This window comes from Anolis carolinensis, chromosome 6 (assembly GCF_035594765.1).
Source record: "Anolis carolinensis isolate JA03-04 chromosome 6, rAnoCar3.1.pri, whole genome shotgun sequence".
Taxonomy (NCBI): domain Eukaryota; kingdom Metazoa; phylum Chordata; class Lepidosauria; order Squamata; family Dactyloidae; genus Anolis; species Anolis carolinensis.
The window spans coordinates 76,437,210-76,464,048 of NC_085846.1; the positions used below are offsets into that span (position 1 = coordinate 76,437,210).

At 38.3% G+C, this 26,839-nt stretch overlaps 1 protein-coding gene across 4 annotated transcripts in view; it reads right to left on the minus strand.

The window, feature by feature from the left end:
* Positions 1-5,690: 5,690 nt before the first annotated feature.
* The window catches only part of LOC100568135 (ubiquitin-conjugating enzyme E2 E2), a 163,173-nt gene continuing 142,024 nt past the window's right edge, over positions 5,691-26,839 (minus strand). For 2 of the 4 annotated variants that reach the window (XM_062984398.1, XM_062984397.1), the window contains 3 exons: positions 22,099-22,231; positions 14,014-14,161; positions 5,691-6,448 (listed from right to left, as the gene is read on the minus strand). In XM_062984398.1, coding sequence (XP_062840468.1) covers positions 6,351-6,448; positions 14,014-14,161; positions 22,099-22,231 — 379 coding nt within the window. In that variant the 3' untranslated portion in view covers positions 5,691-6,350. Of the gene's footprint in view, positions 6,449-8,893; positions 8,925-14,013; positions 14,162-22,098; positions 22,232-26,839 lie in introns of all 4 variants that reach the window. The other 2 variants (XM_062984401.1, XM_062984399.1) reach the window with 2 other exon arrangements.

The window sequence follows — 26,839 nt, forward strand, 5'->3', positions numbered from 1 at the left end:
GAAGGACAATGAGACTGTCTGTCTAAGCTCCTAGGAGAGATATTCTGGATCCTGGAAGCAAACACTAAGAAGGTCTTCTGTGTTTCCACCAGACATGTCTGTGAAGTGTTGGGAGTGAGAAAAAAAAGCTTCCTGTGATTATCCGAAAACGCAGGCAGTCTTATATTGGAAGAAATTATCCATCTGATAGTCTGGATCCATGCTGTGCAGGGGATATTTGTTCTGAATAACAGTTAGCCTTCATTTGCAAAAAAGATATATCCAATATGAACTCAATAGATGTAATGAGCATTTTGCTCTAATATTTTTTTCTGTTTTAAAGAAAGCATCACCTTCAGTATATGGATATTGTTCACAGCTTTTTAGGTGACAATTCATAAAATGCTTACCTTTTAGGTCCAGTTTTGTGTGAATTTGGCAACAAAATGGTTCCGGCCCAGCTTACTTATCCGAACGTGTCTCCCACTATGACCTACCACGTAATTTAAGATCTTCAGGGGAGGCCCTGCTATCGGTCCCACCAGCCTCACAGGTGCAGCTGGTGGGGACGAGAGATAGGGCTTTCTCAGTGGTGGCTCCTTGGCTGTGGAACTCCCTCCCTAGTGACATCTGGCAGACTCCATCCCTTTTGAGTTTTAGAAAGCAAGCGTTCAAAGTTTTGTTGGCTTCGACTCGGTCTGGACTAAGGTTTATGTACAAGGTTTTGTGGATGAATAGCTCAAGTATTTTGATTATTTTAAATCTGTTTTTAATTGCTTATGTTTTATTCTTTTGTATTGTTGTATATTGGCATCGAATTCTGCCAGTTTTGTAAGCCGCCCTGAGTCCCTTTGGGTGAGAAGGGCGGAATAGAAATGATGGAAATAAATAAATAAAATAAAAAAATTTGACAGGTGAAATACATGTTCTGTCTGTATGTATGATGGTAGGAAAATGTAGCCTGTAGTGTGACCCTACTTATGAACATCCGTCAATATGCCTGGTACTTTAGATACTCATTCTTTATCTGCTCACTCATTTATGTCTCACTTATTTATCAAAGCTGCTGGTATTCTATACATCTTAAATTCGTAGCTGTAATGTACAATTGTCTTTAAACAGCTGTTTTTTTTTTAAAATCCTATATGAACAATGTTGTTGTATGTTTTCCGGGCTGTATGGCCATGTTCCAGAAGTATTCTCTCCTGACATATAGCATAGATGTGGCTGAAACGTCAGGAGAGAATATTTCTGGAACATGGCCATACAGCCCGGAGAACATACAACGACCCTTTGATCCCAACCATGAAAGCCTTCGACAACATATATGAACAATGTTCACATTATCTTAGGCTCAAAGGTACTTTTTGTCTCCTGCGTGAAAAGGCCACCAAATCTATCAAATTGAAAAGCAAGTCTGAAGTCACAATCTTTACTAAATTATATTGCCACAGCACAGCAGGCCACCTATACCACACATCAGAGGTCATGTTAATTAATTAGGAAGAACATATTCTCTTATATTGCAAGGTTTGTTCCAATTTGTTCATATTACCCTCTTCAAGTTGCAACGGAACCCGGGAGGGCAATTAAAACAGGAGACAAACAAAAAAACCACAGTCAATGTTTTTTGATGATGTGGAACTCTTCTTTAACCATAGAAGCAATTTGGAAACAACAAAAGAAACCACAGAAGAGACACACATGCTTACAGTCTATCTTTTCTCCCTGTTACCTTCAAAGAAATTTCAAGTGGTTGGCAGCAACATCAAAGAATAGGAATTTGACATGAAGAGTTTGTTACAGGATGTCCTTTAGTTCTCTTGTAACTAAGATTACTAGACCTCTTCAGGAGAATTTAGTATGTAGTGTCATAAATGCTTTACAAATTATCTCTAAAGTAGGTCTCATTTACCTTAGCCAACACAGATAATTTAATTATTCTGCTTGTATATAATTATTCCCAAATTATATATGGTTAATACATAAATAAGTGTTCTGCTCTGTACAGTTGATTGAAATGCAGATACAAGTGCATATTTTAGAAGCATTCACTAATTCCTGAGAGGTTCACCCCCACCCCCAGTATCATATCCACTGATCTATCATTTCAAAATGTTTCCTGCATTGTACAGTAGTACAGCTTTGCTAGGATTTGCCAGGTGCAAAGGGAATTTACATGAACATGTAATAATTGTCATATTGGATCAACTAAAAGCTTTATCTAAGGTCAGTTCAACCATGGGGATCTGATCCCATGTTGTGATGGTGAAGATGATATTAATTTATATCCCACCATTCCCCCCCTCCCAAATGAGACTTAAATGTTGTCACTAATTATTAAATGCTGCAAAGACCAAAACACATACAAAAATTCTAGAAAACCCAAAGTCATTTACATTGCCTGAGGATCTCATGAAATTCCTGCGGTGCTTGGGTGAAAGCAATTTGTGTGAATTCCTCCAGATGAATAGTATACTTGTTCTAAACATTGCAATTATGTGAATAAATACAAGACACATGGATATTCACTAAATTAATGAACTACTTTACAAAAACTTTGCTTCCATATAATAGCATTCATACATTGCCTCCCTGGTTACGTTATAAACCTAGATGCTTGCATCTAGATATAATCTGCAAAAATTAGCACAAGTGCTCAAAGCCTCAGATGGCTACTTCTAACACATAACAGTTAAGAGTCTCAAGACAGCTGGTTGCTATTGGGAAAAGGCATTTCCCAGCATCTAATGAGAAATCTGAAGGGAAGCTTAACCTTTAGTTGGGGGAGTATCATGTTAAAGCACTGCTTAAGTTCTTTCGAGACAATAAGTTAATGGAATGATGACATAATACTCTGAAAAGGCTTACACTAAACAAAAAAGTCCCAATACTCCGTACACTATGAATAGGGGTGGGAGGTAAGTGTTCATTGGGCAGTTCAAAGTTTAATCAAGTGACTTCAGCCAGAACATATAGGCAAATCTTTATAGGGAGCAATAGATTGACTATATTTGGAAAAGTCTAATAATGAGGTTGCAGGACATGTGGATAAAGGTATTGCAAAGGCAAAACAGGCAGCTATGGTGCAACATATTGTATTCATAATTGTTCCTCTTAGCACTCTATGTCTTAGTACTTGCCTGAACATACAGCTTTAACACTAATTTATATGCTGGCATAATCATTACTGGATATATACTTTTGCCAGAAATACCAAACAGCTATGTAGGGCTAATGTAAGATTCCAGTTTGTTGCCCGTGTTCACTATAACTATGGAAAGGGGCAGAGACAAAGAAGTTAAACCCATTGAGTCCTGTGTATTTAATTCCTTGTAAATATTCAGAGAACAGTGGACTTATTCTTGTAATTATGCTATAATATACTATCAGCAGATTCCACCGATAAAAGTAAGGCCCACTGAAATTAAGTCTAGTAAGATTGGGGCTCTGGTTCTATCTGAATCCAGTGGTGGTTATTTCAGATAGGCAGATATAAGATTTTATAGCTGTGGCAAAATAAAAAGAAACAGTGATCTACAAGGCTGAATTTGTAAAACAAAGATGATTTAAATATCACCACTGGAGCATATTCTTTCCAGTTCGCAACACCCACACACTTCCTTAGCTGAGCAAAACTTTTTTTCCTCTATCGACATGTCTAAAATTAGCCTGAAGGTCAATATCCTGAGCAGAAATACCCTTGCTGGAAATGCTGGGCGAAGAAAGCTCTTTTCTTTGGCTGAAGAATACAACTTAGATAAACAATTATTATTAGGAAAGAACCAATTGTATTATCAAAACTTTAAAACACGACCTAGGGAAAGCTTAAGCATATAGCTCACACTCAGTACTTAGTTACAGAAGTAGACAAATCTAAATGTGTAGAAAGTGCATCGGGTTTACCACATGAAGACTAGTGAGTATATTGTTATAAGGTGGATAAGTGGGCATTAGCAGGCTCCCATTAGTAACTAGTCTTATATCATTAACATATATTAACATTGGGGGAAAAAATGGAAGGGATGTGCTCTCCCCAACATGGCCAACCCTGAACTCCATTTGAATGATGTCTCTCATTTCAGACATGCTGAAAACTACATGAAAGATACATGATAGATGTAGCTTGTGTAACATTGTAAAAAAGCATGGACTTGGTCTATAACATATTATATTTTATCATCTTGTTCGTTCTGATATACGGCCTGGATCCTTTGTCAGCAGGAGTGCTGTGTTATCATCAAGCTGCTCCTGCAAATGGTGGGTAGAGTACCCATTTCATCCTTCCAACGTTTTGTAACTTTGTGATGCATCGGTTTATATAAGCTTGGTCAGACTTTTTTTGCTACTGCTTTTCATAACATCATTCATCCTACTGATTAAAGTTGATCTTCTTCTGTGATCTTCTTTGATTCAAAGGATTCCCATTCTTTGAAATATCTTCTGCAGAAAGGCAGACTGAAGAGAACAAACTTGGATGCATTCAGACCAACAGAAATTCAAAAATGGCAACCTTCCTGGGGCTTCAAAGAAGTACCAATATGATTACTTCAGCAGAACACAGCATGGAATCTAAAGGAAGTTCTTTGGGCAATTTGCAGAAAGTTTCAAATTCCCAATTATTTAAAATGAAATGTCTTTCCTAAACATTTGCATTTCAAAGGCTATATCCACATTGCAAAATTACAGCAGTTTGACAGCACATTAACTGCCATAGCTCATTGCTATGGAATTCTGGGATTTGTAGTTTTAGGAGATATTTACTCTATTCTGCTAAAGTGCTGTGGTGCCACTACAAACTGCAAATCCCAGGATTCCATAGGATCATATCATGGCAGTTAAAGTGGTATCACTGCTATAATTCTGCAATGTGGACGGTTTCAAAGTCTGAGGGAAAACCAGAAAGTGATCATTGGTTGAAAGTCCAGAGTAAAAAGCACCCCACTCCATGATTCTAGGTATATTATGCTCTACTAAGCCACTATTCTGCATGTAAGCTTGGCTTGATAGGGCATGAGAATCTAACAAAAAAAAAACTAACGTAATTTATGAATATATGAAATACCATCCTAACTATACAATTTCATTGCTAAGGATGCAGGATAGATATGCATCGCATAAGCCTGAGTTCATTACTAATATATGACAAAACAGTATTGACAAGGTTAAAGAGATGTATTTTATGAGAGCTGGTTTAAGATAGCAGCAAAATGACATAGCTATCACAGTGCATTTTTCTTACATCAACTGCATTAACATGAATATGTTTCCCTGCTATCAGAAGTGACTGGCATACTCTATGTAGTGTTATATATTCTTGCCTACACAATGATTGAATTATATTTTTGTCCATTATAAACAGTCATATGCAGTAAGGGTAAACGACTTTGTACGGTAGGGTTTTTTTTCACATTAAGATGCAAAGAACCAGCATAACATTGTGGACAAACTTATTACATCCTGGCAGCTACCATGTTTTAGAAATGGAACAAGGTGATCAGGAGAGAAATAAAAATAGATATGTTGCATTCTCCTTGTACTACCATTTCCTACATCAATTAATCTAAAAACAGCAAACTGGTTCTTAGAAAAAGGAACAGGCCTGAGTCAAAACAATGGCAGACTCTCTGGTATAGTGTAGGTTTAGAAACATGCTGAGCTGACTTGGGTTTACCCCAAGGGGGCAAAAGCACTGCTTTACAAGAAGTGCATGTTATCAGCCACAGTGTTTTTATTGAGTGCTTTAATAATACAAGTGTACATCAACTGATCCACAGTCAAAAGTGGCAGGCCCCTAAGAAATTTACAAGCACTTTTCTTTTAAGTAAATCAAAATACATATTGTCTGGTTCAACCCAGTAGCCTTGTGTTCTGGAAACAGAAGGCCAGTGTTAAAACACAGTCTTAGTAATGCACAGTGATTCTTAATTTTATGCTTTTTTGTACAAAACCTGTTCCCAATAACATGCACCCACCATTAGAGACTTCCGTACAAAAAAATAACCCTAATCACTACATTTAAGTAGAAACAAGATATAGTTCTGAATTTGCTTGTTTTTCCCAAAGACACATGAAAGAAAGAAAAAATACATTAATACAAAGCTTTGTGACAAAGCTCTATACTATTACAGGTTCAACATTCCTTGCACTGTAACCCAAAACTCCCAATCTATATTTTAAAGATACAATTTTCAAGTTGAACAGAGAAATAATAAAATAAAAGAATAAAATAAAAAGGGTGAAAGTGGGGAGGGGAGTCAACTTTGTCACAAAATGCTTCAAAACTTAAAAAATAAAAATAAAAAGGGGAGAGCTATTGATGCACTTAGTGAATGTGCTTGCACAGGTCCAGCATGTTCTACGGCAGATTCCTATGTAGCGTATCTCTTGGTCCACTGTCTGGCCATTCTGTCATGCTCTGCTCTGTTTGTCATATACTGGGTAGCAATACTTCCAACCAGGGGGTCAGCTGCAAAATAACAACAATAAAGTAGTCAAACAATTGCTAAGTTCAAAGTAAATTGGTTACTCTGGCCGTAACAAGCATACAACATTTTTTTTGCTTACATAGTGCCAACAAATGTATCAGAATTAAATAACTCTTGACATGCTGATTTTGCAAGTACTGTACTTGTAACACTTGACAAATTTTTTTCATATTGTGTTGGTGCATCTTAGCCTTACAAACATACATGGTGGCTAAGATATGAATTGTTTGATCAAAAATGAGCCTATTCAGCCATATGCAGAGCAGTTAAGTCTAAGCAGGGCCCTGCAACACAACATTGGTGCTTTTGTCTAGAGTTTCAGCTATACTATTTTTCCACCAGCCATATTTTTCCTCTGCGTCTCTCAGAATTTGAATTGTACTGGTTGAGCTCAGCCCTTTTTGAGCAAGTTGCTGAATGGGATACAATATGCCCAATCCCAGCAGGCCTGTAGCGAGGGGGGGGGGTGGTTTAGGGGTTCAACCCCCCCCCCCCGAAATTTTTCAAGTTATAAAAAAAAATCTCATTTACTCATGAATTTTAACTGGTTAACCAAATCCCCATGCTAAGTCTATGAGATGCAAAACATTAAGAGTCCCTCCAGGCACTATCTCAAGCAGATATTGAAAGGTTTGTAGCGGGGAGGGGTATGTGCTAGGGGTTCAACCCCCCCCCCCGAAATTTTCAAAACCCCTCCCGAATTTTTTTTCTGGCTACGGCCCTGAATCCCAGTATACTAGTATTTTGGGTTTCTCTTTTGATGTCTATGGGAAACTCCTTCCCTCAATGTAAACCAGAGAAATAATTATCTGATGATTCAATCAATTTTTAGATCTTCCTGTCCCTTTCTTCTTCTTCGCTTTCCAGTTATTGTCAGTTTCTTCCACACAGTATACATTCAAGTCCCATTCAAAGTCTATGAAGGTAAACACATAGGGAGGGAATGCACTAAGCCACAAGTCTCTATAGAGCCTCCTTGTATAGGATTAATGAGCTAAAGAAGAGAGCATCACTACATACCCTAAAAATGATGCAGAACATGTGGGAGTTAATGATGGGGTTGATGGGTGGCACTCCCAATATGTTTATTTCATGGCAAGGATTACATATGATCAGTGCCTCACAAGGCTTTTGCAGGGACTCCTTCTTACCCACAGGATTTTCCCCAAAATATTTTCGAGCTATCTGCTAACCTCAGGGTTACCATGTGGCTTTTCATGAGAATGGCTGGTTCTGTTTTGACTACTGTTCCATGAACATCAGAAAACTTGGAAACAGAAGCAAATATGCCATCATCCATTAAAATAACGTCCAAGCAGACAAAAATAAACTGAGTAGGACAGAGTCAAGGAATAACTGAGCATGTTTAACGTTACAGATGTCTAGTGATTTGTGGTAGTTTGAGAGGTTTATTACCAAAATTATAGCTACTCTGAGGGTTTATTTTTTGAAAGAAAAATGTGAAGACAGACTCATGTTTAAGCCTTGAGTTCTGATATAAAACCTACCCACCAAGTTGAAATAAAGCTGTCACTGAGGATAATCAGTAGGCACAATCACTATTGATGAACAAAAAGGAAGAAAAGAACTTGGGGCAGAGCCAAAAGCTTGCAAGAAAAAGAAAACAGGCACCTGGGAATGGATAGGTATTAGCTGGGAGGTACAGGAATGTAAAAAATCTATTTAACTGTAAACTGAAGTGAGAAACAAGTGACAGGTGGTTTTGGATTGCAACTCCTACTAGGCTAATCCAGTACAGCCAATGATGGGGATTGCTGGAAGCAAAAGTTCAAAATCTCAGAGCGATGAACCAAACTTTGTTGTAAGCCATTCCAACACCCCTAACAAGGAGGAATATAGTCATTCTCATGTTGCAAAGATGGAGGTATACTGTAAAGTCTGTGAAAAATAAACATATGAGAATGATAGAAATAGTTTAATCACACTAAAATAATCAGAAGTAGGAGAGGAGATGAACATCAAGATTCCCAGCAGACACAATCTGAATTCCTCTGGTCATACTGGCCTAGACAACTGCATGGGAGTTTTAGGATAATTTGGAAATGATCTTCCAAGAATGTCTTTGTTTATACAGTCACAAACAGAGATTTCTAATGATGATGACGATGATGACGACGATGACAACAACAACAACAACAACAACAACAACTACTACTACTTTATTCTTACAACACGCCTTCATCTCCCTGAGGGGACTCAGGGTAGCTAACATCGGGACCAAGCCCAGAATAAACACAGAATTCAGGTACAAAATGAACATATATAACAAAGGCAAAATAATTAAAAACAATTAAAACAAAGGAAATAAAAACATCATAAAATATAGAGTTCTTCTATTTGTTAGATTTCTGATTGCTATGCTATTAATGAAGAAAAAAATGCTTGAGGGAAAAGCATCATCTTACCTTCTTGAGTGCTAAAAAATGGAACAATCTGCTGAAAAGAAAACAAGAACCACTGCACACAGTGACAAAAAATGATCACTCTTTCAGTAAAGAAAAAGGAATAAAATTATTAAACAAAAACAGCTACAACCAAATAGGAGATGGTGTTGTTTACAAAGAGCATTTCCTACCTGAGGGGCACAGAAAGAAAGTAGCAAAATTTGATTTTGCTTCATGATTGATAATATATACCCTTAATGAGTATTCTGTTGTGTCCTCAAAAGCGAAGTCAACATGCCAATGACAATTTACTTTACAAAGCAAAAGCATATCACCTATTAAATTGCTTATTCCTTGTATCATCTAATAAAAATGCAAAAGAAAATAAATCATCTGCTACGTAAATAAGTAAGTACAGTAGAGTCTCGCTTATCCAACACTCGCTTATCCAACGTTCTGGATTATCCAACGCATTTTTGTAGTCAATGTTTTAAATATATCATGATATTTTGGTGCTAAATTCGTAAATACAGTAATTACTACATAGCATTACTGCGTATTGAACTACTTTTTCTGCCAGATTTGTTGTATAACATGATGTTTTGGTGTTTAATTTGTAATATCATAACTTAATTTGATGTTTAATAGGCTTCTCCTTAATCTCTCCTTATTATCCAACATATTCGCTTATCCAACATTCTGCCAGCCCGTTTATGTTGGATAAGTGAGACTCTACTGTATTCAAATTCCAGTGGTAATCTCTTTTGACAACAATTTGTTATTTCTTCTTTTATGCTCATAGATAAGAAATAGGAGCATCAGTTTGAGAACAAATCAAGCCTGAACTCTCACTAAAGGCCAAACTGACATAACTAAAACTATTGTACTTTGGACATATCTCTCAGTTTTGCCACTTTTGCTGATGAGTCAACTTGGGGTAATTGGGTTGCACAAACTATAATAATAATAATAATAATAATAATAATAATAATAATAATAATAATAATTTATTTATACCCCGCCACCATCTCCCCGTGGGGACACGGGGCGGCTCACAATGTTACAAAAGTAACAGCACAAATACACCAGCAATATACACAGTTTAAAACACAAGAAGATAATAAACAGAAGTTAAAACAAAGGTTTATACAGCAGTAATAATATCAAACAACCGCCAATGCCATTCAGTCAACTTCAAAGGTGTGGGGGGGGGGGGGGACTATAGCAGTAATATAAGATAAAATCATTAGATTAAAATACCCCGATGAGAGGAACCTAATAGCATTCAGAATAGAATTATAGTGAGGCTGGTCATCCAATGGCTGTCTCTCCAAAGGCCAGCCCAAACATCCAGGTTTTCAATTGTTTCTTAAAGGATGGTAGGGAGGGCGCCAACCTAATCTCCCTAGGGAGGGAGTTCCAGAGCCTGGGGGCCACAGCCGAGAAGGCCCTCTCTCTCGTCCCCACCAAACGTAACTGTGAGGAAGGCAGAAGCGAGAGGAGGGCCTCCCCGGAAGATCTACAGCACACTGCCTGTGAAGAAAAAACCCACTGATGTTGCATCAATTAAGGCTTAACATTTCATTGTACCAATGTTTTCTTTTAAGTGGATTTCAGTTTTGAAAAATACTCTCTTGGTCAATTTGTCACAAAAATAGTGCTAATTCAATCTTTTTATTATTCTTTACTTCTCAGTTCCTATCTTGCACGTTTCATTTCTTTCTTTCCCCAAGGTATCAAAATTATTTGTACATTTCTCCCTTCCTGATCACAGCAATATATTCACTGAGTTGACAAAAACCAGATAGCTCTTAATATAACTTATTGCCTGATGGTGTCACACAATACGAAGTAGGTACAGAATGGAAGAGCCCAGGACAGTTTACAAGCCAGATCTCAGAGCATTTGTTTAAAAGGGACAAACGAGTGCCTGCCTTGAGTGATCAGAAACAAAAGAGCAGTGATGTAAAACCAGAGAGGAAAGAGCTTCTTCTCAACATCTTTTGTAGATTACTGTGTGAATGTCAGAAGCTACAGGAGCAAATACTTCTTTTTATTTCCTCGGCTTGCTTGAGAAGAATGGTGCTGCTTGCCAATGAAGCTGCAGCTGTGAATCAAACTCAGTTTAATCACTGTGTAAGGCTGGGGGTTAATTAGCTGCCATTCTTATGACTGTTTGTTGTTCTAATGACGATTTGCATAAATCTAAGCCTACCGTGTCACTAATGCTTGATTTTTCCCTTCATGAGGGGAAAAATACACATTTTATACTGTATTTGTATTTTTGTGTAAGAATTCATTGTTGCCTTTCTATTTGACCTGATCAATTTCTTCACATTATATGAACAACGAGCAAATAGTACAAAGTCGCTTATCAATTTAAGGATACTTCTAGGTTTTCCTTTTTAAATAGAACAGGCCAGGATGAAGAAAAATGAAGAATACTGAAAATTGCATTCTAAACCAGACAACTCCATTAGCATGTATCCTACAAATATTTCACTGATGTGTAATCCTCCTGAAGTATTGTCAAATGCAATTCCCTCACGGAAACAAAAATATCCCTCAAATTGTTCAAAATCAGATTATATAGTGCAGTCATCAAACAATTTATTAAAATTGCACCAGAATTGTACTGGATCTGAAAGAAATTGTCCTAAAAAACCAGGATATAACACTGGTTGAAAAAGAAATTTTTAAAAAATCTCCTTCATGCTTGCTTTTTTCAGAATAGCATCAACATGAATCTCTTTTGAGTTTTATAAACACTCAAAATATGTTAAATGTTAATAAATGTGTAATTTAAGAAAGATTAGCTAAAATGCTGAAACAAAATTAATCTGAGAAAATGATGACACTGGTGTTACACAAACTCAAGATTATGCAATATATAAATACTTATTACACCCTGCCCCAATGACCGAACAAAACAATGGGATAAAATAAAATGAGAATACATAATCACAGAACTGAGCTTTGGTCTAGACCATTCCATCTTTGCTATGAAAACTCATCTTAACTAACTTTTTCACAATCTGAATCAAACTACAGTTTGATGTTGCATTTCAGTTGGCTTTGTGTCCGCCCTGTGAGTAAAGGCTGTTCATCTTAATTTGCAGGATAGATGAAAACTGTAATTTTCTAATTTAAATACATAAATTATAGTTTGCTGAAAAACCAATTAAGGAGAATGTGCAAGGGAAAGAAAACAAAAGAGAAGAATTATTGGATGCTCAACTTGATCATGATTTGCCAAACTAAGGTTTGGCATTATGTCTGAACTTCCACAGTATTACACTAACACAAAGAATGTAGAGTTCCTTTGGTTTGTCAGACAGAAAAAAAATCACTTGATTACATCTTCACAAACAACAAGTGAAATACAGTCCCCAAGTTACAAATATCCGACTTATAAACATCTCACAGTTAAGAACGGGGGTGAGACAATGGGAAGTGGGAGAAATCTATCTTTGGAAGGAAAATTCACTCTGGAAAGAATTATCATGGGCAAAATGTGTTTCAGCTGAAGCTTTATCAGCAATCTTTGTTTCCACAATAAGCCAAATTTTTCAAAATTCAATTATCACAGGGACAGAAAGTGAGGTGAAATCTTCTAAACAGGGGCACAGACAGCAAAACAAACAACACAGGGGTGTTAACCCTTTCCTATGCCATTCAAAGCTAAAAGATATATACATATTTTGTCTGGAGTTCCACTTAAAAATGCACCTGTTCTGACTTACATACAAATTCAACTTAAGAACAAATCTACAGAACCTATTTTGTTTGTAACTTGGAGACTGCCTGTATGTATTACTGCAATGAAAGTCTGTTCTGTCAACTCTTTTCGTGCATAGATAATTGGTAAAATAAACACATTCTAGCACTGATTGCTTCATACATTACTATTTATGAGCACCAATACTGAAGTTGAAGGATTAAAGTTGATTCTGTTCCTATTCTTTAAAAGAAACCAGAAACTTAACTATCAAGCACAGTAGAGACTTATGTTTTTAAAAAAACTGTATAAGCTTCTGTGGATTAGAATTCAATTCATCACATAAATGAAGACTTATCTTGAACCACAGTATGCACACTGTTGGGGGAAGATAATAATCAGAAATCAGAGGAAATTAAATGAAGAGGTAAGATCAGTGATAATTATGACAGCCTATCACCATTCTAGAACAGAGATCTGAAGTATAATGCTTTCATGGTTCAAATTCTGTGGTTTGAACAGGAGCAAGATCTTTTTTTAAAATTTTAACACATGTGTGACTATTTTGTTAATGGCTACTGTAATTATAATTGCCTTGTATGTTCTGAATTTCGTTTCCCTCCAATCCTCTGTTTTTGTATTTACTTGTAACTCAGGATAACACTTCACAAATGTGATGAAATGGCCCCAAAGAAAATTTGGTCTGTAGTTTGCTTAAAATTCTTCCATTTCTTGCTACTACAGAGGAATGTAAGGGAAACTAAATAGGTGTGTGTTTTTTTTTTCTTAGCATGATATAATGTGGAAATCTTATTTGATTTAATTTTGGCTCTTTGACCAAGCCTTTGAAAATCTAGTATAATAATTAGATACGAAAGATGTGTAATTGACCTATAGAACAGCCCGGGACTATGCCTATGGATTACGTGATTTTAACTTCTTGTTTGGAGTCAAATGCTTTAATTGTTTTAATTGTGCATTTTATTTTTACTGTACTATGTTTTTTAAAGGCACTGTCTATATTGTGGAGCTGCCTTGAGTCCCTTCCGGGGTTGAGAAAGGCGGGATAAAAGAGCTGTAAATAAATAAATTTATCAATACATGCATCTTCAACTTCATCCAATGATTTTTAACAGATATTTTTGATATAACATAGAATTTTTGTCAATATACACAGCTTAACCAAAACAACTAGATCTTCAAATCTATTTTAATATAATGCAATTAAACAACAAACAAGAGTCTTTAAGGAATTAATTAAAATCTTCAGTATGAAAAATACAAAAACTGTAGTCCACAGAGCTTACCATAAAGTGTTATTTTTTTTAGTAAAATAGTGTATTTATTTTTAGAAATAAAAAATCATTGATTACTAATAAGCCTAAACATGAATAAAAAATGCAACATATCATATTTAACTTACCAGGGTTGCAGTCTGTAAGAAGTGAACAAATAGAAAGAAGAACTTTAGATATGGTTAATGCTGGACTCCAGTTGTCTTTTAAAATATCCAAACAAATCACTCCTTGGCTGTTAATATTACAGTGATAAATTCTTGTTCGAAATGTAACCTAAGAAAAAGTAGGTATAAAACATGTATTTTAATGCATATATTTATTTATCATTTCCTCTTTCTGCTCAGGATGCAAATGCTTTTACTTATGTAGCCACAGAAAGAGAGAAGAGGCAGGCAACTATCATGTTTTCTTCAAGGTTCTACTTAATATACCAACAACAAGAAGTACCTTTGTGTTTGGAATTAACAATATCATCCAGTTGCGTAAGTGGATGGATATAAGCAGAAATAATAAATAAACAAATGAACATATCATTAATACTGTCCCACTTTTGTGGGACAGTATTGGATTTGTAGGGACTCAAAAGCACCAGGGCCCACATGCTAAATGTGAATAGCATGCCGGCGGACTATTGATGAGGAAGATCATGACAATCCAGGATGAAAAGGGATTGGAATAGTGTGGTTCGATCCTGAATAAGAGCTTCTAACATGGCAGCATTTACTTCAAGTTCCATGTGTTAATAGATACACCATTGTGATCTCAGATCTCTAGCTTTATAAAATAAAAAGGTTTCAAAATGAGATTTGATATAGTAAGTTATTAAACAATTACCCAAAGCCACCTTGTCTTTTCTCAATGCTGGAAAAATGTCCTTACGTTTTCCAGTTTCAGGGCATACCAATTTGTTCTCACACTGAAATGTTTTATTTAAAAACAATTCTGTTTTTTACATATGAATTCACTAGACACATGCAAAGTTTACTTTAAATGAAAACATATCAATTTAAAAGCTGGGAAATTTTTAGCATGAAAAACATATGTCTACTATTTAATTTTGAATTACAGGTGATTTACCGCTTTTTTTTACAGCTCTATTATTACTCAAATGACAGAAATAGGACTAAGAGACTTAATGAATGGTTTAACTGCTCCCAGAAATAAAAATGCAGAAGTGGCAGGCTAGCTAAAAATACAATTGAATAGTTTAATTTTATCTAGTCAAATACAGGTGATTTTTAAAGAGGGAAATCTGTTCTCTTATTTCATTCTTCCTGGGTGACTAGCACTAATGGCCCTGTGGATGTGCTGACTGGTCATCCTTGTCAAAGATTCTATAAAAGTCCATCCTTTAGTTTCCAGCCATAAAGATAAAGCTGCTGTTGTCTGAAAACTTATATCTTGTTTTCAGTGCATGATGTAGTGGTCTTACTCGTGTCTGTAAATTACTTCTCTGTGCATGTCACATTTTTTTGTTTTACGCAAGGTCTTTGTTAGCCATGGGAAAACATTCGAAATTTGGTGATAAAGAAATCATAGGATACCTTTCCATGTTTGTGAAACTGTTTTGTTGACACATTAAGACTGTTCCATAAAATTTAATGAGTCTGACTTAGGTTGCCCTATAAATAAATGTCCTATATATAGCAATTCATCATTATTTCTGTCCCATTCTATTTTGCCGACCACTCTGTTTTATTTGCTAACTTTAGTGTAACCAAATGGAATAAATTACTATGGATTTTTTTTTTGAAAAAACAACATCCCATTTTATATTTTAAAAAACGCCTATATTCTACATGCTCAGAATTTTTTTTACCATTTTCTTTCTATATTCCCTCCTTCCAATTTTTCCCTATCTTCCTTTCATTCCTATCTTCCCATCAAGGGTTACCTGATTTTCTGGTGTTAATTTCCATTGCTGGAAGATTTGGTGATCTAACACTTTTTATTTTTAAAGAAGGAATTTTAAGCACACAGCAACTGTAATGCACACCCTTTTGGAACAAATTACAAAGAGTGCACTTTTTGCCGTTGCGCATTACATTAGCCAGTAAATATTTTTTTTGTTTCAGGGTTCTGAAAATTGAGATGAATTGATGGCGCACCCAAGTAAATATGGGCATAAAATATATTAAAACACTGGCTCCCACAATAGAAGCCAAGCACAAAATGCTTTATTAACTTTTCCATTGCTAATGGTTCCAGTCGTACCTTTCAGGTAGATTCCAAATGGTGGTGCTTGGGCATAGCTGCTCCTCCAAAAAGGAGCTGTTATGTGGTGTCTCACAAGGTGCCATTCTATCCCCAATGTTTACATGAAGCCATCGGGAGAGATCATCCATAAGCATGGATCATGGTGTTATCAGTATGTTGATGACACCCAAATATATTTCTCCATGCCTTCAAAAACAGCTTCAGCTAAGGACAGTGTGTCTCCTGTGAATGAATGCCTGGAGCAGGTAATGGGCTGGATGAAGAAAAAACAAATGGAAACTGAATCCAGACAAACAGAGGTGCTTGCCATCAAGGGTCCTGATTTGGGAATAGAAGTGTGACAACAAGTTCTGGATGGGGTTACATTCCCCCTGAAAGACTGTGCTCGCAGCTTGGGAGTACTCCTGGATCTGTCTTTTCAAATGTCAGTCCAGATAGATGTGACGGTCAGGAGTACTTACTATCAACTTTGGCTGATACGTCAGTTGCGCTCCTTCCCAGATTTGGAGGACCTGAAGATAGTAGTGCATGCACTGCTAATCTCAAGACTGGGCTTCTGCAATGTGCTTTACATTGAGCTAGCTTTGTACCAAGTTCAGAAACTCCAACTGGTTCAAAATACAGCAGCTAGATTGGTTACAGGAGTGAGCATATCACACCTATCTTAAAGTCACTCCACTGGCTGCCAATTAGTTTCTGGACAAAGTACAAGGTGTTGGTTTTGACTTTTAAAGACCTACATGGTTTGGGTCCAGGTTACCTAAAAGATCAATTTCTCCCATACAATCCATTCCACACACCTGTTTTCTAAGGGCGTCTGCTCCAATCAGCCAGAAGCTGACTGGCAACTACCACCCAGAGGACCTTTTCATCGGTCGCCTCACAAGTGTGGAATAACCTGCCGGAAGAACCCCGACAGCTAAATGAGCTGTCAGAATTTTAAAACCATGTAAAGACCCATCTCTTCCAGCGTGCCTACCTACACAGTCCTTAAAAATGAATTTTAAGTGTCCTTTGTTTGATCTCTGTTTTGTGTGTTTTAGTATTTATTTTGTAGATATAGGCTTTGGTGTGAAACTTTTATAGAGGTACGTTTTAGTGTATGTATTTGTAGTGTTTTTGCTGTGCTTATGTATTTTAATTATTTTGTAACCCATTTTGAGCAATGAGGAGAGGCGGGTAAGAAATAAAATTATTATTATTAATGTATGAATTAATATAAAGACTGAAAGCTAACAAATTCAAAAGTTTCTAAGTATAAAATTAACCGTGACCACCTTCTTCTACAGATTCTTATCCAGATTACTTACCTGAGAGCTTTCAATGAGCCAGTTGTTGAGCATATATGAGTATGAAATATAGATTTTTTTTTTAAAACCCCTTAGATTTATGACACAGGATTTAAAAAGGGGGGAGTGTAGAACAAAACTGACAGATTACTGAGAAACTGCAACAAATATACAAGGTTTATTCTGATTTTAGCTACTTTAAAAAAATTTTCCTCCTTGTTCCATTATTGATATTGATGTCTCCTATTTTATTTCCTAGCTTTTTAATAATATATCAGGTGTGACCACCTGATATCCTACAACATAATATAGATACAAATAATTTACAATGGTTTGTGAAAACATGAACAAAGGAAACAGACACAGAAATGCTTTACATTTCTCTTGTAATCTGTTACTTGCTTTACAAAACATAAATATCCTTTGATAATAAAACTTACTAAAATTCTCCATTCTCTGATCTCTCATACCTATTTCATGTAGCTTTATAAAACAATTATTATCCTTTGGATTTATATTCATGGATGTTCAAATCACGTTTTATTGATTAGCCCATCGGCCGTATCAAAACATTTAACACATAGACATACATACAACATACAACATACAACCCGCGGTAAAAAAAGAAGTTAAACAAGCTGTTAACAAGACACCGTTCAGGTCAAATATCTGCATCACCTGCACAGTTTACCCCAATTGATTCCAGATATGCAATTCTCAGTTGTGTGGCTTTGAATAGGAAAAGGGCTGTTTTGTGTGTTATTTTAGGATTCTGGCCGGCCAACAAAAATGAAATTTTAATATGTGGGTCCCAGTGTGTTTTGTGAATAATGTATGGCCCGAGGCATTGGTGTCTCTCTTTCTTATACAATTCACAGCTGAACAAAACATGTGCGATATCCTCCACCTCTGATGCTCCACAAATACAAAATCGTTCGTTGTATGGAACTTGATTAAACCTTCCGTGTTTGACCATCGTATCCAGCTGCTCAAAACGGGCTCTGGTAAATACCCTCCTGAGGTGTTTAGGCATTTCTGTCTTTAGATACCTGGCTGTTTGGAAAGTATGTTTAAAACGGCTTAACCATTTCAATGAGCCAGCTTTACTCAGGGTAGCAATGTCTTTTTGGCCTTCTATATCCAGTACTCGTTGAGCCACTATTTTTGGGTCTAGTTCTTCTAAGAGTTTTGGATACCGAATCGGAAGTCCACAACTACTAATGTATTTTGTCAGATGAACTAGCCAAGAGGACTGATGTTGATTTTCTATCTGCTCTAACAGGCACAGTTTTGGCAGTCTATCATTTGCCATGGCAATCAATTTTATCCAGTAGTTGTAGGCCCTGATTTTAGATAAGCCATCAACTGTGTATACTCCCAGTTCCGCTCTTACTGCAGCAGCTGGGGTCGTCCTGTCTACTCCTAGAAAACTTCGCAGGTGCTGTGATTGTGATTGCTCTAATAATGGTACCTGGTTTAGACCCCAAACTTCAGCTCCATATAAAAGCATGGGGGTAACCTTCGCTTTATACACTTTAAGAAGTGGGTCTAAAGATCCTGGTTGGCTGTGAGTTGTTAATTTAAGCAGTTGGTTTACACGCACTCTTGCCCTGACTGAGCTGCTTTGATGATGTGGTAGCCAAGAGCCGGTCTCAGAAAAAACAATTCCCAGGTACGTGAAAGTGCAAACTTGCTCTATTGATTCACCATCCAGGAACCATCTATGTCTGTTATGTCGTTTGCCAAATACCATTATTTTTGACTTTGATTTATTAATAGTTAGAGCGTTGTTATGACAATAAGTGTTAAATCTTCTCAGCAGCCTACGTAGCCCGACTTGCGAGTATGATAATAAAATCATATCATCGGCATATAGTAGGATGTTAAAGTGTGTTTTACACAACTTAGGCATATGTACCTCTGGGTCCTTCAGCTGTTCGGGGAGATCATTTACGTATAAGCTAAATAACAGTGGTACTAATATACACCCTTGTCTAACCCCTTTGTATGTTTCTACACTGTTTGTCATGGCTCCTTGCGTCCCGAATCGCACTTTCAGGAAGGTGTTTGTGTAAAGTGCTTTGATTAGTGCCAGCAGTCTGGGTTCCATATTGAGATCAGTTAATTTTTTCCATAACGTCTCTCTATTTACAGTATCAAATGCTGCACTAGATCTATAAAAGCAGCATACAGTTGTTTCCCTCTGCTGACATATTTTGCAATTGTATGATTTAAAACAAAGCAATTGTCAATAGTTGATCTATTCTGCCTGAAGCCAGCCTGTTCTTCAACGAGGATATGTTTTTCTTTTTCCCAGCATTCAGCTCTGTTCAGGAGATATCTGGCATATATCTTGGCCACAATATCAATTAGGCTAATTGGCCTGTAGGAACCAGGGTCTTTTTTGTTCCCTTTTTTGTAAACCGGGACAACTATAGCCATCTTCCATCCAACTGGAATCTGGCAGATGTTATTTATGTGTGTAAATAAGCCTGCTAACAGGGGGCCCCACCAATCCAGATGTGTTTTAAATAGCTCAGCGGGTAAATAATCTTCCCCTGGGGCTTTATTGGTCTTCAAATTATTTATAATACATCTGATCTCATCTTCTGTTACTGGTGGCCAAAGGGGCAGGGTTTTTATTGATAGATCTTTACCTCGTGACTGTGTCTCTGTAGGTTCTGTGGAGGCAAACAGGTGGGAGTAGTAATTTTTCCAGTCCTCTGCAGGAATAGGTATGTCAAATGTAAATTTCCTTTCCTTCAAAATTCCAGCTACTGTGTGCCAAAAGATAGCTGAGTTGTGACTCTTAGCTGAGCACTCAAGCCCTGACCAGATCGAGACTGTATGATTTTTCTTTTTTGTTTTTATAAGTTTCTTATATTCTCGTCTCAGGGTTAACATTTCTAATTGAGGATTTACAAGATGTTGTCCCTGAGCACGTCTCATTGCCAATCTCAGCTTTGTTCTCTGAAGTTGGCTCAAGTAAGGACCTTTAGGAGTGGATTTTGTGACAAGATGTTCCTTTAGACTACCACAGATATTTGTAAATGCATTAGAGACTGTCTGTCAATCTGCTGAGTGTGACTGAATTATTGAGTTCCAGTTTGTAATATCCTCTGTTTTGAGGCTATTGGCTATTGCTGTCATGTCTACTTTGGTCCAGGCAAGTCTTTTGTTTTGTATCACCTCAGTGTTGGCCATAATCCAGTTATCATTCCTATTATTTGGTCTTAAATCTGAGGGGCCCAAAAATTTCACACACACTGGTTGATGGTCACTTTCTTCCCTCAAAAGTACTTTGATCTGTGAAAAAAGATTGGCCTTGCCTGTTGAGACACATATAAAATCTAAGGCACTGCTTGTATGGCTAGAATGAAATGTATATTCATGGATGTGAATTCTTAATAATGCCTACTCTGACATGTTTTGATTTTTTAAAAAGTATCAGATTTATTTCATGTATTTTTAGCCTTCTTAATTTTAGGACAGCTTACAATAGATAACATTTACATTAGAAGTTCAACTAAAAATAACTGCAGTCAGATTTAAACACAACAAGCAGTCCCAATTTTAGATACAGCAGCTCTTTGGTGTCCATTGGGGTTTGGATCCAGGACTCCCTGTTGATACCAAATCCTTAGATGCTCAAGTCTCATTGTATATAATAGTGTCACTTATATAAAATGGCAAAATCAATGTCTGCTTTGGGGACTTTTTTGAGGGGGGGGGGGGGAAGGAATATTTTCAAGCTCTGAATGGTTGAATTTATGGAAACAGAATATTTGGATATGGAGAACTAGCTATATTTGCAAACATCTGGACTGTGACACAATCTGAAGAACATTCAAAGGAGCTGCCATATTATTCCTATTAATGACGCTGTGTTGCAGTTTGCATGATTAATGTTGACATTCAGTTTGTTGAATTCAATTGACTTTGGCCTGATCAGATTGGTGAAACCGAGGGTAGACTATCACAAATGGGTTCCAATATTATAAGCTAATTTCTTTCCATACTCTACACTCAAATCTCCCATTAGCTAGATGCCTGATGCCTAAAATGGGCTTATGTAACATTTTTAGCTGCTGGCTCATGATCTAAAATTATTTCTGCCTTGGAGTGCTATAATAACACACTATCTCAACAGCTTTTCATAAAGTATAACTGTGCATTCTTCAAGACTCCTCTAAGTGTATAATTGGTTGATTCTGGCTGATAAAATTGCTCTCTGGGCCCTTGACCTGGACCATTAGATGTCAGATCAAATGCTCATATTAAGTATGGTTTTTTTTACTAATGCCAGAAGCAGCCACATGGCCTTGTAAGTAGTTTGCACATTTATTTTTCTGTGCAATAAAATCCATATTAAAACTACTAACGAAACAATTTAGTTCAGATAATGGGCTGGATCTAGGTTAGCCACATTGATTCACACTGACACTTAAAAATAAATCTAGATTAATTTAAATCCATTTTTTTTCAATTGCACAATATCACAATGCTTCCACAGGGATTGCTCCTGGTGCTAACAATTAAAAGTAATCATGTAGCTATTTTTCTCATTCCTTAATCAATTGTTTTTGGTAAGGAAAAATAAAGAAATGGTTGGAAAACATGCAAGTTACAAATTAGGATGGTATTATGACCTACTCCTTTAAAACCATAATCCAATTCTAGTACAAGGTTAATGCACCCCCTTACCTTAGGTGGCTTAAAGGGATAGTCTGGCGAAAAGGTAATATCAAGGAAAAAAACTCCTCCCTCATATACAGAACCTGGAGGCCCAAGGATAGTTGACCGCCATTCATAAATGTTGTCTCCCTTGGGTCCAGCACTGCAATACAAAACAGAATATACTTTAAAACTATGACAGGAACTGCATAATACTTCAATCATAATTCTAGCACCTTCATTTTCAAACTCAGTTGCTGATGGGAAAAAAACCCTGAATCGGTTTCTAATTTCCCATATGTCTAAGGCCATTTGATGCTCTGAAACCACAACCAGTGTTTGAAAGTACAGTTCTTATATATTCTGTATTAATCTACCATGCCATTCACTTCATCCCTAGCTGTCACTGTAATAATATTATTTTGTAGACTATTCTACTGTTTGTCATGCACAATGACAAACCATCTTCTCTCTGAACATTCACATCACTCTGGTGGGAGAATACTAGCACACAATGATTAAAACTGTATACTGAAACATGAGGAGTGACAAGAGAAAAAGTAGCACGTACACATAGCATCACCAGCAATTATACTGTAAACGATGTTTACATGATAAAGCATCTAAGCAGAGAGGTAGCCTAATTTTATGGACCACATACATCTTTCAGGCTCGTTTTTGAAATTTAAATTCACAGGCCTGAGAACATGCTTGAAAACATTTTATTCATATTTTATAAACAGAAATAATAATATTGTGTTCATCATACAGATGGAGTATCCCTAATCCAAAGTGGTCCCAAATCCAAAACTTCTTGCTGCCAACTGACCGCTTCCATCTGATATACTGACAGCACTCCTGCTTGTTTGCTCGTAAGGTGCAAGTGGGTAACTGATGAGTTCTCCGGAGATCTCCTATACAGGACTGTATTTTCCCCTGAATATAAGTTCTCCTATATCCTTGGTATCTCAGATCCGTAGTCTCTCTCCAGCTTTGCATCTCATGCACAACATATGTAGTGAACAAATGAGATGAGAGGCTGTGGAAATATGTGAGTATCCATAAAATGGCAGATGTGGATTCACTTTGAACATTATAATCGGATCATCACCCTTTTCAAGAAAGGGGATAGAACAGACTGCGGGAACTATTGCGGTATATCCCTTCTAACTTCCACTGGGAAAATCCTCACAAGAATCCTTGCAAACCGTCTTCTTCCTGTCTCAGAAGACACCCTCCCAGAATGGCTTCCACCCCTCCAGAGGAACAGTGGACATGATCTTCACTGCATGACAGCTCCAAAATGCAGGGAAAAAAATCAACCTCTGTACATGGCATTCATTGACCTTGCAAAGGCATTCGACACAGTGAATCGCAGCGCTCTCTGGGCCATCCTCCAAAAAATCGAGTGCCCGGACAAATTTGTGAACATCCTTTGGCTCCTCCATGGTGACATGATGGCAACAGTCTTGGGCAGCAACGGCTACCAAAGTGACCCATTTAAGGTGGAATCAGGTGTCAAGCAGGGATGTGTTAAAGCCCCTACCTTATTTTCCATCTTCATCGCTATGATACTTCACCTTGTTGATGGGAAGCTTCCCACCGGAGAGGAAATCATCTATCGGACAGATGGCAACCTATTTAACCTCAGCAGAGTGAAAGTCAAAACCAAGGTCACCACAACATCTATTATAGAACTCCAATATGCCAATGACAACGTAGTCTGTGTGCACTCAGAAGAAGACCTACAAGCCACTCTAAACACCTTTGCAGAAGCATACGAGAAGCTCAGCCTCTCATTGAACATCGAGAAAACCAAAGTGCTCTTCCAACAGGCACTAGCTAATCCCTCTGCAATGCCAGGAATTGTCACGACCCAGGCTGCAGAGCACCAATAACCATACACAGAGGCCAGAATCTATCTAATATCTTTATTAAGGAAATAAGTAAAGGCAATAAAAATAAGTGTAGAATATAGTTCAGAAGATGTCCTTTCAGGAAAGGTCAAATATAGTCCAGGAAAACAATGTCCAATATGAAATAGTAAGGTCCAAAGTTGTAATCCAGTAACCGAAACACTCACTTTGCCAAGCAAAGTGAGGGGAGATGACAAGGTCCTTTAGTCCATGAAACTTAGGCAAGGCAAGGAAATAGCTTGATTCAAGGCAACAAGGAACGAGGAACAGGGACAAGATCCGTGGTAATTACTTGGCAAGGTCCGGGAAGCAAGGCAAGGTCCTGGAAGGCAAGGCTGAGTCCTAGGAAACAAGGCAAGGTCCGTGAAGCAGAAACAAGGCTGGAAACATGAACGAAGGCTTGGAAACAGGAACGAGGCTTGGAAACGGGAATAGCGCTGTCCACACACAGCCTACTCCAGTAGCTGACGAATTGACTCCGCAAGATTCCTTCGGGGCAAGGAACCTAAATAGGGTCTCGTTTTCCCACCAAAGAACACTTCTCTGGGGAATCAGAACCGAAAGTCAATCTCTGTGTCCAGATGCATGACTCCCTAGAATTTCTCATGGAAGCAGTCTTAATCAGCTGAATGCCTGGCTGCGATTCTCAGGCTTCTGCGATTAGCCTGCTGAACTCCTTTTTGTTGTTGATAATAACTACGGCGAGAAAATGGGGGAGATTCTGACTCAGGGCTTGTTTGGCAGATTTCTGGAAGGCAAACCTCTTGCAGGTGCAAGGGCTCCAATTCAGGCTGGGAAAGTTCCAATTCTGGCTGAAATGGTGGAAAACCCAAGTTTTCCTCTTCATTTGTCACAACAGCGTTAGGAACGGGACTACATGGCCCATGAGTCATCACACTATCCCCCTCCTCAAGCCCCCTCCCAAAATGGGACTCTCTCCCCGAGGTGCGAGGCCGCGGCTTGGTGGGATAGGTCTGATGGAAGCGGCGGGTTAAATCGGGGGCATGGACTGTGGAAGCGTCTTCCCAAGAGCGTTCCTCGGGACCAAAACCCACCCAGTCAATGAGATATTGTAGGCGGCGGCGGTGAAAGCGAGAATCCAAAATGTCCTGAACCTCGAACTCCTCCTCTCCGTCCACCAAAACAGGGGCGGGGGCCGGCCGGTCTACATCAGGGCGCACACCATCCGCCGGAAGGAGCAGAGAGCAATGAAACACTGGATGAATGCGCATAGAGCGCGGGAGTTGAAGTTTGAAAGTCACGGGGTTAAGTTGCGCCACCACTGGATAGGGGCCAATGAAACGGGCATCTAACTTCCGGCAAGGGCGATGGGAGGGCAAAAAACGAGTGGACAGAAGAACCCGGTCTCCTACCTTGATTTCGGGGCCCGGCTGGCGATGATTGTCAGCGTGGCGTTTATAGTCCTACTTGGCTTGGTCTAGTTGCTGGAGCAAAAGTTGTTGCACCGCTGTGAGTTCCTGCAGCCAGTCCTCTGCTGCGGGAACTTCTGAGGATTCAATGACAGAAGGAAAGAAACGTGGATGGAAGCCGTAGTTTGCAAAGAACGGGGTTTCTTTAGTTGAAGCCTGGACACCATTGTTATAGGCAAACTCTGACAGCGGTAACAGGGAAGCCCAATTGTCCTGCTGGTAGTTCACATAACAGCGAAGGTATTGTTCCAAAGTGGCATTGGTGCGCTCAGTTTGCCCATCCGTTTGGGGATGGTGAGCCGAAGATAAGCGGGAGTCTATGCCCAATAGTTTTTGTAGTGCTTTCCAGAAACGAGAGGTGAATTGGGACCCACGGTCTGTGACCAAACTCTTGGGCAACCCATGCAATCTGAAAACATGTTGAAGGAAATAATCTGCAGTCTCTTTGGCCGTGGGGAGGCCATTGCAGGGAATGAAATGGGCTAACTTGGTAAAAAGGTCCACCACCACTAGGATCGTGGTGAATCCACAGGAAGGTGGTAGATCAGTGATAAAATCTGCAGAGATTATTTCCCACGGGCGAGATGGGGTAGGAAGGGGATGCAGAAGCCCTGAGGGCTTTTCCCTTCTTGTCTTGGAGCGCTGGCATACTGGGCAGGTATTGACATATTTTTCCACATCCTTGCGGATCTTGGGCCACCAGAAATCTCTTAGGATCAAATGCATGGTTTTAAATAGTCCGAAATGCCCTGCTGGCTTGCAGTCATGACACAGACGAAGTGCTTTTTCCCTGCCCGGTCCTGGAGGGATGTAGACATGATTTCTATAGCAAAGTAACCCATCCTTAAGCGAAAAGGGGAAATGTAGTCCTTGGCGAAGTTGGTCCTGAGCCCAGGCATCTGCTTGTTGACTGGCCCTGATTTCCTGGGCACAAAGGGGCCCTGGAGTAGAGGGAGTTGATTCAATTGGAGTGGATTTGGTGTTTCCCACTGTGAGCGTGGCAAAGTTCTCGGGCTGCAGCAGTTGAGACTCAAAGGTCTCTTTGCGCCCTGCAGCATATTCCGGTTTTCGTGACAGAGCATCTGCTTGCTTGGTCTGGGCTGGGGTTACATATTGGATTTGGAAGTTAAAACGTTCAAAGAATAAAGCCCAGCGTTGTTGCCTCTGATTTAGCTTGCGGGCAGTTCTTAGATGCTCTAGATTCCGATGATCAGTATGGACCTCAATGGAAAATTTGGCCCCTTCTAACCAATGTCTCCAAGTTTCAAAGGCTGCCTTTATGGCCAAAAGTTCCTTTTCCCAAATAGTGTAATTTCTCTCTGGTGCGGTCAGTTGACGGGAGTAGAAGGCACAAGGGTGAAGGTGATCTCCCACTGGTTGTAGGAGTACAGCCCCAATCGCCACATCGGAGGCGTCCGCCTGCAC